At 31.6% G+C, this 14,914-nt stretch overlaps 1 protein-coding gene across 1 annotated transcript; it reads right to left on the bottom strand.

Moving 5' to 3' along the window:
* Positions 1 to 7,479: 7,479 nt before the first annotated feature.
* On the bottom strand, positions 7,480 to 14,224 carry LOC143048641 (cornifelin homolog B-like). Its single transcript, XM_076222428.1, has 3 exons — positions 13,919 to 14,224; positions 11,320 to 11,459; positions 7,480 to 7,619 (listed from the first exon to the last, which is right to left on the bottom strand). Exons 1-3 carry the CDS (start codon positions 14,217 to 14,219, stop codon positions 7,527 to 7,529), a joined length of 534 nt encoding a protein of 177 aa, XP_076078543.1. The 5' UTR covers positions 14,220 to 14,224; the 3' UTR covers positions 7,480 to 7,526.
* Between the last annotated feature and the right edge of the window lie 690 nt (positions 14,225 to 14,914).

The following is a 14,914-nucleotide window of genomic DNA, read 5'->3' as shown; positions in this document are numbered from 1 at the left end:
TGTGTCTTAATTACAACCTATTCAATTTTGAAATATTGACTCGAATATGAAAAAAGTTATTTAAATATAAAGTTTAAGCCACCAATGTATAAGAACAGAGTTTGGTAGCGCATTTGACTATCAATTGGAAATACAATTCATTTTTTAATAAGATATTGGTTTTAAACTCAGGTTTAAGTGATTATTGCATTTTGCTATATTTACTTTTGTTACATATAGTCGCCTTAATATTTGACGGTTTCAGATCAACAACAGTTATCAAATCAACCTGTTTTTGTCCAAAAAGAAATATTACAAATATTTCATTTTTGTTAATCACTGACTTTATCTTATAAGTACTACTTATATCTATTAAAACTAACAGAAGACGAAAACTTTTAATTTTAACTAGTTTACTATTCTGGTCACCAATTTGATACCAGTCAGTTAGGGATATAACATTATACAGGGTTTGTTGTTGTCTATTTGTTTGATGTGTTTGAGCACCTGATTTTATTGCTGTTCTCTATTCGCTTTTGATTTTACCATTTGCTTAGTGAATTTCCGTATTGATCTTTCCTCAGAATTTAGTATTCTAAATATGTGATTTCACTTTTTTGTCACCTTAGGTCAAGTTTCGTTTACTTCAAGTGCATTCCAATTGGTTTGCTTTTGTATTATAAACTGCAATGTGACAATGTTTCCCCTTAAAATATAAATGCCTTTATATAAAGATGGATTCATCAAAGCAGGTTGGCAATCGGAAAATGTAATGGAAGTGATTCATTAATGTTTACAATATCGGTCTATAAAACTTAAAATTTGTCGTCGATATGAACCGAAAATAAATAAATAAAAAACCTACACCATGCGTGCATTTCTAATGGTGATTGATGAATACTAGTAATAGACAAAGATGTGAAATCCTTGTTTGTGACTTCGGAAACTCCTGTAAACAAACAATGCTTTCTTGATAATTTAAAAAAAAACATCTATTTTTGTCACTCATCCTGTCGCAATGTTCATTTACATTTCTAAACATGCTGCTATAAAATATGTAATCGTTTTCTTCAGCAAGTGTTTAATGTATACCAGACTCAAGCTAGCAGCCACTCGCAAGCAGCCACTTCGCTAGCAGCCAGTTTTCAGATACATGTATGTCTAAAAACCCAAAAGTTATTAATATATTACCACAAAGTAATTTGTTTTTAAATGTATGATTGAGCAGTCGAAGACACTTTTCAGTGAGTTTCAAAATATAATTTTCTGTTCATTAATTTAGACACCATATACCAAACAGCGTACTAAATTACACGCTTTAAATTTTTGATAGTGTATGTAGAATCGTATCAAATTATTTGAATGCTGGCAAAACTGTTGTAAAATGGTATCGACTTTTTCATTAGAAATTATTTTTGTGATACTGTTCGACATGGCTTTCCATATTCTCTGCACCTTGTCAAATAGTTCCTTATAAGTATCAATTGTTTTGCATTACAAGAATAGAAAGTTGCACTCGTGCTTTAATGTATTTTTGTCAGACAATTTTTTGTTAACAAAAGATTCTACTTCCGAACAAGTAGAATTCTTTTACATTTGATTAGACGAAAGGTTTACTTGTTGTTTTGAATGTATATAGTGTGCACGGAAATTAATAAGCTATTTAAAAAAGAAAGCAAACTTTGGACCTATGGTGAAGACAAACTATGCGTTGTCCCACCTGGGCCTTTTAGGCTAATTGGACCTTAGACCCTTACCTATCATTTGCACCTAGTGGGTAAAAAAGAATTGCCGTATGGAATTTTTGACAGACTTTTTGAAAATTAGAAGTAGGTATATTAGACCCTTTAGACCTAAGTTCGGACCTTTGGTGAAGACAAACCATGAGTTGTCCCACCTGGGCCTTTTAGTCCATTGGAACTTAGACCATTACCTACCATTTGTTCCTAGTGGGTAAAAAAGTATTGCCGTAGGTAAAAATGTACATCCTTTAGAAAAAAATTGGGATATGCTATTATTTTAAATTTAACTTTGGACCTATGGTGAAGACACACATGCGTTGTCCCACCTGGTCCTTTTGGCCCCTTGGACGTTAGACCCTTACCTATCATTTGCCCCTAATGGATAAAAAAATATCGCCGTAGAAAACTTTTACACTCTTTGAAAATTGTGGATATGCTTTTTTTTTTTTAATTTAGCTTTTATATAAGTCTTTTATTTTATGGCAAAAAATGCTAAAGTGTGGAATAACTGGTAATCTATTGTGTTTAATTAAATCTATGTATTCTAAATTGAAAACATGTGTTAAGTTAGATGGTCAGTTTTCAGAATTTTTTAGTTGTAACGCAGGATTGATGCAAGGGGAGTCATTATCCCCTTTTTTTATATTCGCTCTATGTAAATGATATAGTGTGGCGTAATCAATTCCATCTAAGATTTGATGGTCAGTTCTTAATCAGTTAAATGATCTTTCATCTTGTTTAATGTGACACTTTATACGATACATTAGTTGCACAGTTGAACTGCAATAGTTTATCCAAATAATCTAAGACCATTAATCAATGCCTTACATAAATTAAGAACATGTTTATAGCTGGATCTTGTGAGAAACTTTATGTATTGGTTAGAGTTATTGGAGTATTAGCTTGAAGTAACATGTTGTTTTATAGAGCTGGAATATAGTAACGTTGTGTATTGGAAGTTATAATTGTGAACCTTCAAATATATATTATATATACATGTACTTTAATTTTATATGATTAAACATGTGAACATTAAATGGACTTCGTTATATAGACAATACTAAGTGAGCTTACGGAGAAACTTTACAATAACTAGTTCCCTATGTAACGGGCAACATGGATTACGATCCCGGACACGTAGATCCGAAATAATGACATAAGTCCTAAAACACACACAAGAAAGCCCCGTTATATCTGGTGGAGGTACCCGAGTTCACAATGTTGACTGGATTTATGATGTACGCGAAATTGGGACGAATGTGCAAAGTCATGGGGTGTGCAGAAAGAAGAAACAATTTACGTGTTCATTCAAGTGAGACTAGCGGAGCAGTTCTGTTCAAAATAGACGAGAGATTAAAATAGGATGACTTTGTATATGCCATAATGTAATGAAGTGACTTGCTGTAAATATTTTTGAAACTTTTGTGTCAGTCATTTTGTTTCCTTGGTTTTATGGAAACGCATTATCCTCGAACTTTGAAGAACATTAGAAGAACGCCTGTGAGAATTTTTGATGAATAGAAACCTGAGATGACTCTGAGATGTTACAACAGACTAGCAGTAACGTGTATATCGAAACTTTTGTGTTGGTAACAATGTATATATGTACAATGTAAATAAGAACCGTTATAAATGACAAGTTCCTGATGAAAGATTCGAAGAAGTGGCTCCGCACGTTCAAACCGAAGAAGTCATGTGGACAATATTTTCATGTTTGTAAATAACTTTAAGTTTTCATAACTGTTTTTATCCATTCAGAATGTTTTATGCCTAGGTTTAGTTTTTTATTGTATATTTTTTTTGCATTTTATTTTGTATTACACATGTTTGATTAAGCTCATTTTTAATCTCTTGTTATTACGAGAGTGGGCGTATTGGGTGTAGTTAAGTTCACCGAGAAGGGTTGCTTATACTAGTTGGAGGTTCATGGGAGTGTCCATGTGAAGATGATTTACAGTGTTGGTAGTTCTATGGTGATACGGTCACATAGAAGTGAAAATTGCAGCTAATCATGAGATGCTGATTTTCTGTATTGGATTGCCCAGAGATAATGATTAGTTGATTTTAATTGATGCTTTTAATTATTTTATCATTTCGTTTACGCTTGGATTAACGGTCAAAATTCCGGAAAGACCTTACCATAATGTATTTGAATAGATTAATAATTGTCAAATTTGTGTTATATATTTTTATGATTTTTGTTTAGTGCCTCTTTTGTAGTTATAAATATCAAGAGTTTGAAGTTGAAAGGATAATTGTTAATTTAGATTTTAAGTAATCTTTTTGCAAGTTTTCCACAACTATTCACGACGTAAATTGATAAATTACATGGTATAGCAATTATCATTATTTTTTTCATTATTATTAGTTTAGATTTTTTTAAATAGTTTTAGTCAAAGAAAAAGTTCATTTTTTAATGTTCACATTGCCTCCCCTTATTTTTTACTTATATAATATTTTTGGTATGATTTTTTTTAATTCGAGTGAAAACGAATTTTTTCAGCGGGGAGTGATGTGGCGTAATCAATTCCATCTAAGATTTGATGGTCAGTTCTTAATCAGTTAAATGATCTTTCATCTTGTTTAATGTGACACTTTATACGATACATTAGTTGCACAGTTGAACTGCAATAGTTTATCCAAATAATCTAAGACCATTAATCAATGCCTTACATAAATTAAGAACATGTTTATAGCTGGATCTTGTGAGAAACTTTATGTATTGGTTAGAGTTATTGGAGTATTAGCTTGAAGTAACATGTTGTTTTATAGAGCTGGAATTTAGTAACGTTGTGTATTGGAAGTTATAATTGTGAACCTTCAAATATATATTATATATACATGTACTTTTATATGATTAAACATGTGAACATTAAATGGACTTCGTTATATAGACAATACTAAGTGAGCTTACGGAGAAACTTTACAATAACTAGTTCCCTATGTAACGGGCAACATGGATTACGATCCCGGACACGTAGATCCGAAAAAATGACATAGTACCTAATACACACGAGAAAGCCCCGTTATAATAGAAATAGAATTAATCAAACAGGGTATTGAACCATATGAAGTCAGAGTGTTCAACACAGTATGGGTTACATATAAATCTAAGTAAGACAAAAATTGTTATTTTTCGTAATAGAGGTAAAATAAAAGATAACGAAAAATGGTATTTTAATGGTAAAGTAGTAGAAGTATGTAATGAATTTGTTTTCCTGGGTTTATTGTTTAATTATAACGGTATATTTTCTGTAACACAAAAGACATTAACTGAACAGGGTAGAAAAGCTACTTTCAGCTTACTTAGCAAAACATATGATGAATTTTTTAATATAGAAACTTTACTATCTTTATTTGATACTTATGTTACAAGTATAATGAATTATGCCAGTGAAGTCTTGGGCTTTCATAAAGCCGAAGATATAGAAAAATTGCATTTGTATTATATGAAAAGAATTTTAAAAGTTAGAAAAGGAACTGTTAATAACATGGTATATTTTGAGTTAGGCAGAGTGCCCTTGTATGTAAATAGATATGTGAAAATGGTAACCTACTGGTTGAGATTGTTAGACACAGAGAACTGTATTTTAAAACATGTATATAATGATATGTACGAATCTAGTTGTGTGAAGCCAAATGACAAGCTAAATTGGTCTTGTAAAGTACGAGATATATTATGTAAATATGGTTTTAGTGATGTTTGGTTTTCACAGAGAGTTAGAAACAGTCAATTATTTTTGAGTGAATTTAAACAAAGAGTAATAGATAATTATATATCTGAAGGTTTATCATATTTTGAAAATTCGCCGAAATGTACTTTGTATCAGTATTTACACGATGGTCACACTATGCAATTTTACCTTAGTCGTCCATTAAACAGTTTGTATAGATCTTATATTACTAGATATAGAATAAATGCTCATGCACTATCATGTATAGAAACAGGTAGATATTATAGTATAGCCAGAAATGAACGTTTGTGTAGTATGTGTAATAAAAATGCTATTGAAGATGAATATCATTTTATTTTAGAATGTGATAAATATAACGACATCAGATGTAAATATATAAAGAGTTATTACTATGAGAGACCATCTACTTTTAAATTAGTACAACAGTTATCTGTAAGAAATGTCAAAGAGCTAAACAACCTTGGAAAATATTTATTTTTGGCAGAAAAAGCACGTAATGGTTAGTTATTCAAATGTTTATTTTTAGTTTAATATGTCTATATGTCATACTCCGTTTAATTCTTTCATTAATTTGTATAATTTGTGTATAAATGTTATATTATGCTGTATATTATCTATTGGATATTTATATTGTGTAAATCCAATAAGCTGTATTTGCTTACGGAAATAAAGTATTATTATTCGTTAACTTACCAGAATGAAAAGGATGGAAACTAGATGCGTCTTCTGCAATTAACCATTGCAGTTAATTTAAGGTTTAACCATATAATGATTGGACTATTGTTTCTGATTTGTATTGCTATATTGATTCAAGCCATATTCCACTTATTTGTATAGAGTGTTCGTGTGTTGTGCTGTTAAACCACTATTAATTGTCAAAACAGGGTTGATCACTCGAAATATGCAAGCCCAACAACGTGTTATTTGGTTTTGGTTTTAAACACAGTTTCAGGCCGCACGATAACATATAGTTGATATAATCGACGTCATTTGGTTTGTGATGGTTAGTCACCTCATAAGAAATCGTACAATGTCTTCTTATTTCAAGTTTTCAATTATCTTGTATGAAGTGGATGAATTGTGTTAAATGCAGTTAAACAGTTAAAGTAATAATTACTTTTGTCTCTGAATAACCACATAGGAAAATTTCACTCAAGCGAATCTCAAGTTGAACTCATGTGAATCTCATTTCGAACGAGATCATATTTGAAACTTACGTGAACTAATTAATCATTATTTTACATGAATCTTATCCGAAAGTCCCATGAATTGCATGTAAAAACCACGAGTGAAATTAATATGAATTTAAAAAAAAAATGACATAGAATTATTAAGATTAAATTTAAATCACGTAAACTACCAACTTATTAAAAAAAACCTTTTCATATTCATTTTTTAGGGGCCTCGGTGGCCAAGTAGTCAAAGTAGTTTCTTCTGTAATCACTAGCCAGTCAACGCCGAGGTTGTGAGTTCGAACCCAGCTCGTGACTAGAATTGTCATTGTCCCTATCGAAGGTCGGTTGTTTTCTTCGAGCACTCTGGCTACCTCCACCAATAAAAACGAAATATCCCCAAAATTGGTACTCAAAAGTGGCGTTTAAACACAAAAATCAATTTAAAAATCAAATATTTAATTTTTTTATGTTTTAACTTGTTTTTATTAAATAAAAGATATTAAAGATTTAATTATAAAAAAATAGATGTGGTATGATTGCCAATGAGACAATACTACATGTATCAAAGGTGACAACTTTTCACAAGAGACTAAATTAACAGATATGGGTCTTTTGTGTACTTACTTTAATTTCATTTGCCAAAACCAGCATTGATAAATAACATCGATATGGAAATGCACTAAACTTTAATGATGTAAAGGAAATGTTAAGTTACGTTTTAATATTGATGGTCTTCCTTTAATCCGTAAATGTTTATCAAAAGAACGGTCAATTTTAATAATACTATATCGTAAATGTACAAACAATGACAATATTGAAATTATCATATAAATTAGATTTTGCGCATTAACAAAACAGCATGTCAAATTCTATATAACAAGCCGTAAAATTTCATTGTCTACATGATTTGTGCATTGTTCCAACAGTTCAAATCCTTATAGTCCCATAGCATTTAATTCTCTGTGTTCCTGACAGGTCGCACACAACGTACAAAATGCTACGGTCATGCAGTCACCACACATGCTACCCTACAATGTACAATTACAAAATACAATATTGATTCTTCCTTCGCTTTGATGACAAAGCCATGTTCTAATTTCATTATGTTAAAGTTAAAAAGGAACAACGCCGGAGATCAAAATTATCATTGTGTTGGTATTGATCGCTGGGAAATAAAAGAAAAGAATCATTCTATCATTTATTTATTTTTGATCGTTAAATATTTGATTTCTATAACTCGTTGCCTTCTCATGTCAAAATGGCTGCATTTCGAAATTGTATTAATTGTCCGCTTTGAAGTACAAAGTACAAAACTTACATATAAGACTAGCGCTCAGTATAAAGATATTGACAAATATAATCTCCCTGAGTGTTAAAACTAATTTGTTGAAATATTAATAGAGCATGCCATGAACGAACTGTTTTCTAGGAATAAATATTTTTTCTTATTGAAACATATCATCCCGTACAAAAGGTACGTGTATGGTGAATATCGGTAAAGGTACAAGTTGCAGTTTTGTACAGGTTATTAACATACTATATAGGAAAATATCATTTCTATCGATCATCGCGGTGGGAAGTCGTCAAGAACACAGTATTATTTTATTTAGGGGGTTCACTCTATACAATTCAATTCAATTCAATATTTTATTTAAGTCTCATCTCTCAATAATATATAATACAACATACACGCAAACTTTTATTAGTCTTCACTTCAAGCATGTCAAGGTTTTATTTTATAAATGATTTTTACATTTTTTTTACTTTTTTTTTTTTACTTTTTACACCGAGCTCATGGGGGTTTATATCTGATCTTACTGCTGTGTCCACAATTGTAATTCTACGAATTTCACCTGTATCGCAAATGGACAATTCCATGTTTATATCACATGACATTTCCGCGGGAAATTCTTCTATTGAGACCGTACGAATGGATGTAAATTTGGATTAATGCATACGTATTGTGAAATATATTATTCTCTGTGTATATATTTTTGATTGATTGATTGTTGGTTGCTTTACGCCGCATTAGCACAAACAGGCTATATCGCGGCGAGTTATATCAATCAATCAATTATCAATCAATCAATATATTTTTGATAAATTGTTGATCACATTTTCTACAACATAGTTAGATGTCAGGTTTGTACACATTTAGTCCCCATTTAGTCTCTACTGTAGTCTATTATTCTAAACTGAAGCCAGTGAACTGGTGAAGGGATACATGTGCTGCATAAACCCATCACACTTCAGGACATTTCTAATGTCAGTCATACCAACTGATAGTCCAAATAATTATGACATCTTGGAAGGCTATTATAATTTTTTTCTTTGACACCTTACTTCGACAGGAAGAAATAGCCTTCCAAGACGTCATAATTATTTGGACTAACCAACTAACAAAATCAGCGGAAACCGTGTATTCGGGAATTCTATGTCTTTCACCTGCTATGGACGATTCTCTATAACATTGTATTTTAGGGGTTTAAATTTTCAGTCGTACGTATGATAAATGTATGTTGGACAATTCCATATAACATTGTATTTTAGGGGTTGTATCCAGGTGTGTTGATAAGTCGTTATCCTAAGGCTATTTTTTTTTTTTTTTTTTTTTTTGTAGACTTAGCTTTCATTTTTTATTACCATGCATTGTCAAGCTTGGTAACTCATAATTGTTTCTCAGTAACTCAATGGACGATGCTGTCCCATACTGAACTTTCTGACCTTGTAACATGTACAAAAATATTGTACATGTTATAACCTGTACAATGCTAAAATACAAGTTATAACATGTACAAAAGTACCTCGTACATGTTATAACATGTACAAAATATTGCTTAAAAATGGGTTTAACCTGTACAAAATTTGAAAATTATAATAAAGCAGAATATACATGCAAGATTAAAATTTTTTAAATAATAAAAAACAATAACCAAAAGCAAAAGAAGAAACTTGACAAATGGCCACTAAAAGTTTACCCTAAAAAATATGTAAGAAATCAAATAACACTGACCACTCAACAAATCACAGTCTACTAAATCATGATACAATAGCAAAGGTTAAAGAGCGAAACATTAAATAAGGCCAACTCAATTTTTGAAGTTCGCAAAAGAACTTTTAAATACTTGGGTACTGAGACATTCATATCATTGTATAAAACCATGGTCAAAACTCCTTTGGACAATGCTAGTTCAGTATAGTCTCCATACAAGAAAAACGATATTGATAAAATAAAAGGAGTCCAAAGAAGGGCAACAAAACAACTACCAGGTCTCAAAGACACGAGTTATCCAGAGAGACTTAAAAAACTAGGCTTACCTACGCTATCATATAGGAGAATACGAGGGGATATGATTGAAATCTTCAAAACATTGTGTATGATACGTGTACCATGATCTACAATGCTGTGAGGCGAGTTATACTTGAACAGTAGCATGGTGGGACGGAGGATGCTTGGCTTCAAAATATTCTGGTGCACCGTTTTGGTGTACAACACAAATTTTTGTATTTATTTGCTACTTGCTGGTTTAAAAAATTTATATATCAGTAAATCGTTTCAGAAGCAATACCCTCACAAAACCGCTAGAAATGAACTTAATTAAAAAAATTCTAGACTTGTTTATTAATTTTTTACTTTCTCTCCGCTTCAATAGTACCCAATTCCCGGTGGCGATGATACACAGTGGTCATGCTCAAACTTGCTTCATTTAGCCATGTTAACATCACTTGAATTACATTTTTTGTAATTCAAGTACCATTGCTTCTGTTTCTAACCCACTTGTTTGTTCATTCTTGTCGGCTGAATCATGACCATTCAATTTAACATAAGTTTTGGTATTTGTGCCAGTACTAATATCAGTCTCTGACATTGTTTTGTCAGTTTCAGTGTCGGTATAAAGTTATCAGACTGTCTCGGTAAAAGGGCCATCACTATCTGTATTATTGAATACAGAACAAGCTTCAAATACAGCTTCTAAGTCTTTTTCTGTTTGAATACCAGGTCAGAGAATACCGCATAATGCCGGTTTATTGACTAAATGTGTATTTCAAACCCCCCCTTTTTTTTTTAAAGTATTAAGTTATTATCAAACTAAAATATATGGACAATAACAAAAAAATGATGAAATATTATTAAGGTTAATGTAATAATAGAAACATATTTTTTTATTTTCAAATTTTGTACAAGTTAAAACCAATTTTAAGCAATATTTTGTACATGTTATAACATGTAGGAAGTACTTTTGTACATGTTATAACTTGTATTTTTGCATTGCACAAGTTATAACATGACTTTGTACAAAATGTTTGTACATGTTATAACCTGTACAAAATCGCAACTTGTACACGACATATACACTTGACTTGTGATATTCCATTTAGCCGTTTATGTGTCGGTTGAATATTAATACCATATACACTAAACAAAAGATGTTCTTTTCGCGTGAATTTAGTATAATGGTACATATGTACACTAGACTTAGGATAGTCCATTCAAATGTATACTGAATACTAGAAAATATATACACTTAATATATATTACTCTATTAAGGTGTTTGCTGACTGCTTGCAAGGTATATACACTAGACTTGGGATATTCCATAAATATTACTTACAGTTAAATTAGAATTGTACATGACTCCTCAGAAGTTTTAAAACCCGATTCCATTCAAGACGTTTTTTTATTTTGATTGTATAAACAAAATTGCAACACTTGTATTTCTTATTTACCCTGATTCCGCCAAGAGTCCTTACTCTAGTTCTGATTCCAATTTCTGCACACGGTACACAACAATTTGTACAGCAACTTTCCCCTAAGCGTGTTACAATCGTTGAGATTGCACAACAATAGCAAAAATATACAAACATACCTAAAATAAGAAATAACATTGATTGACCATTCGAAATGAACATACACATATCAATTTATTTAACTGAAAATGGTTATTGGTACTTTGGAGAACGATAAATATAGATTCTTACTTCAGATTTATCCAACTGAGAGAGCACCTGCAATCAATCTAAGTTTTGGTGATATTCACATTGTTAAGTCTTCTTTTTTCTATGTAATGTGTTGTGTACTTTTGTTTGTCTACTTGTCGTTTTCGGTTTTTGGTCATTTCGTTGTCAGTTTATTTTGATTAATGAGTATGAATGTCCCTTTAGAACATACTCACCCCTTCTCGTCCAATGAAAAGTCAGTTTTTCCCCCTCTAATTTTCATAGTACATGATTTTCCATGCACTATGAAATGCTATACATGAAGGACTTTTCATTGTCAGTTAATTATGAAAGTGAACTCTTATTAACTGAACTAATGAAGTGTACAATTCCCTGAGGCATATTCCTGGGAAAAGAGCCTACCGATTAAAGATTAAAGAGCAAAGAATAAAACAAAGCATTTTGAATTTTGCAAATTGTCCTACATTTTCTAATGATACACATATTAGAATAAACAAAAACAATGGGGTAAGGAAGTAGGTAAAATATTATTTATTTATTATATACCTGGCATTTAAGGGATTTTTTTTTCTTTCAAGAAAACAATGCCAGACTGCTGACATATAAAGCAAAGGAATTTTTTTCGGAGAAACACAATACATATAAAATTATCAATAAAAAGTAAGCACTTAATGTTGAATGGTCTGAATTTAAATGGTTATACAGCGAGTTTTTTTAATTATAAAATAAAATCAAATTTAAAAAAGGGGATTTATAAAACATTGTGTTGTTTTTTAAAATAAAATAAATCTAAAGATATATAAGTATTAAATTTTACCTGAAGCAGAAGAAAAACAATTTATCTATTCGGTCCTCACAAACTATGTCAGTGCTATTTCATTCCATCCATTTTAATGACGATTACCTATGTTTTACATTTGTTTTATTTATAAAAAGTGAACTCTTATTAAGGTTTGAATATTACAATGGGAAAGGCTAATTTTGTAAGGTCACTCGAAAGTGTGAATATGTTCTAAATTGGTCAGACAATACTTGGTCATGTTTTATGAAGATTAAAGCCCTCGGCTTCGCCTTGGGCTTAAATATTCATAAAACATGACCAAGTATTGTCTAACCTATAAATAGTATCGTTCGCCTCTCTGATAATCTAACTATCGAAATTGAATAAGTCCATTTGAAACTTGTGTACAAATAAATTTCTCTATTGATTATCATATTTTTCACTTTTAGTAAACAAAATCTCTTCGAGTGCCTTCAATATTTCTGATTTTTACGATATTCCCTTAAAGTTTTCAATTTCTTACACCTGTATAGCCGACCTTATGGTATGGCCTTCATACAGTACCATCTGTCCTTATTTTGCTATTGTCTATGTTGTCGTAGTGTTATTTACAAGTATACCTATATGTTGTGTAATGTAGATAATACAAATGTACGGTTCTCTAGTGACTGAACATATACATGTATTTTCGTGTAAACAGTATAGATATACGAAGATTTGCTTTGAGTGCCAATGAGAAAACTCTCCCTCTTAGTCACAATTTGTAAAAGTAACCCATTTTATGTCAAAGTACGGTCTTCAACATGGAGCTTTACTGACACCGAAAAGCAAGATAAAACATACCCTCAAAATGATTAGTGTAAAACCAGTCAAGCAGGAAAGCCAACAGTTGTGTGCTTTTTTTTAAATTCTATTCTGTTTGAACTTTTCGTAAGCGTTATCTCATTAATCCATATTTTATGGTTTTTATTGTAATCAAAAATTCAACCAAACTATTCAGATTTAGGCATTTAAAGGATGAAGATATTAGTAGAATAACAAAAACATCGAAAGAAAAAAAGGACAGTCCTTAAAACGGACAAAATCTCAAACACATCAAATGCATAGAAAACAACTGTCATATTCATGATAAGGTACAGGCATGTTCTTTCATAGTAAAGGGTTGCTTCAACCAGGTTTTTTGGCTAGCCGAACCTCTCGCGCATATGACAGTCATATAAACTCAATCATATAATGTATATTGTCAACGAGCAGGTCAAGTATAATTATAGTATATGACCTGATTTATTCAATACGTAATGTTAAATCCCATTAATCATGTTAATATACCCAGGACCATTACCGTATTTCAATGTTAAATAGACGCCCGTTTTTACCACAAGTTCTGAGGGTTACATTTGAGATAAAGCTACAACAAATAATGAGACTGTGGTGATTTATTTCTGACGGTCTTTCTATTGTTTGTAGTTTGTTAGGGACATACAATAAAATCCACTTCTCTGATATATCCTTATATCATTTATTTATATGTCAAATGCAAATTGAACTCACATTTTCGAAACTTCTCTTCCAATTATTACAACTTACAATTTCCAACATCTGTACAACATTCAAAAAGTCCAGTTGACCATTCCCTGGTTCCATGTATAGTGCCGATTAGTAATGGATTTGTCTGTACGGTTGGTTGTTGGATGATCACAGTAGTTTGTTGTTGCTGCTGTTGATGTTGTGGCGGATGAAATTGTCCATGTCCGCCCATCGTATGCTGTGGATGAGAATGTCCATGTTCTCCCGACATATGCTGTGGATGAGACTGTTCATGTCGGTCCACCAGTTGTTGTGGTGGAGGATGCATTTCATAACCTTTATTCGTGTGACTATTGGCCATGGTATTATTCTAGGTTGTATCAAAAATAAAACTTATACACAGTTATCATATTAAACATATTCTATGTTTGGACTGGAAGTGCGTCATTGATGTTTCGTCAGTAATGACCACAATCTCTTTCTATTTCTTCATATAAGATCGATGTAGGATAAAAAAACTTAAATCAAATAGTTTGGGGGTTGGGGGGGGGGGGGGGGGGTGTCAACATTGCTGCAAGTTTTGTTAATCCAAAATCGATTTTACATATATCCATATAGGTAAATCAATTTTCCCCAAATTAAGTTAAGAAAGGGGGGGGGGCTGGGGTCAGTGAAAAAACTTCTATGTGAATTAAGTTTTTTATCCTTCATGTCGTCCCTTACACGACGTTTTAGGGGTTTTGTAGACTGTTGTATGGTTGTGGTTTTTTTGCCATTGCATTGTCAGTTCCTCTTTTCTTCCTATAAGTTTGACTATCCAAGGGGTACATTGCGCTACTTATTTTAGTGACATGATTGAAAACATTTAGACAAAAATAAACACTAAAATAAGGTACCAAACTGAGGCAAATGTGGCTCTAGATCGATACATGAACAATTCATATTAGTTATAAAAAACCTGTGGTATGATTGCCAATGAGACACTTCTCCACAAAAAACCAAAAACGACACAGAAATTAACAACTATAGGTCAATGAAAGGCCTTCAACAATGAGA

This window comes from Mytilus galloprovincialis, chromosome 10 (assembly GCF_965363235.1).
Source record: "Mytilus galloprovincialis chromosome 10, xbMytGall1.hap1.1, whole genome shotgun sequence".
NCBI lineage: Eukaryota > Metazoa > Mollusca > Bivalvia > Mytilida > Mytilidae > Mytilus > Mytilus galloprovincialis.
Note: the sequence above shows the minus strand (reverse complement) of the source record. Positions and strands in the feature narration are given on the sequence as shown.

Excerpts from the sequence above, each read along its gene's own strand:
- LOC143048641 (XM_076222428.1), bottom strand. The coding sequence starts at position 14,219 with ATGGCCAATAGTCACACGAATAAAGGTTATGAAATGCATCCTCCACCA. Across the intron at positions 11,460-13,918 it reads TTGTACAGATGTTGGAAATT|GTATGTTTGTATATTTTTGC; the intron begins GTAAGTTGTAAT and ends TTCTTATTTTAG. Across the intron at positions 7,620-11,319 it reads GGACTCTTGGCGGAATCAGG|GGTAGCATGTGTGGTGACTG; the intron begins GTAAATAAGAAA and ends TGTACATTGTAG.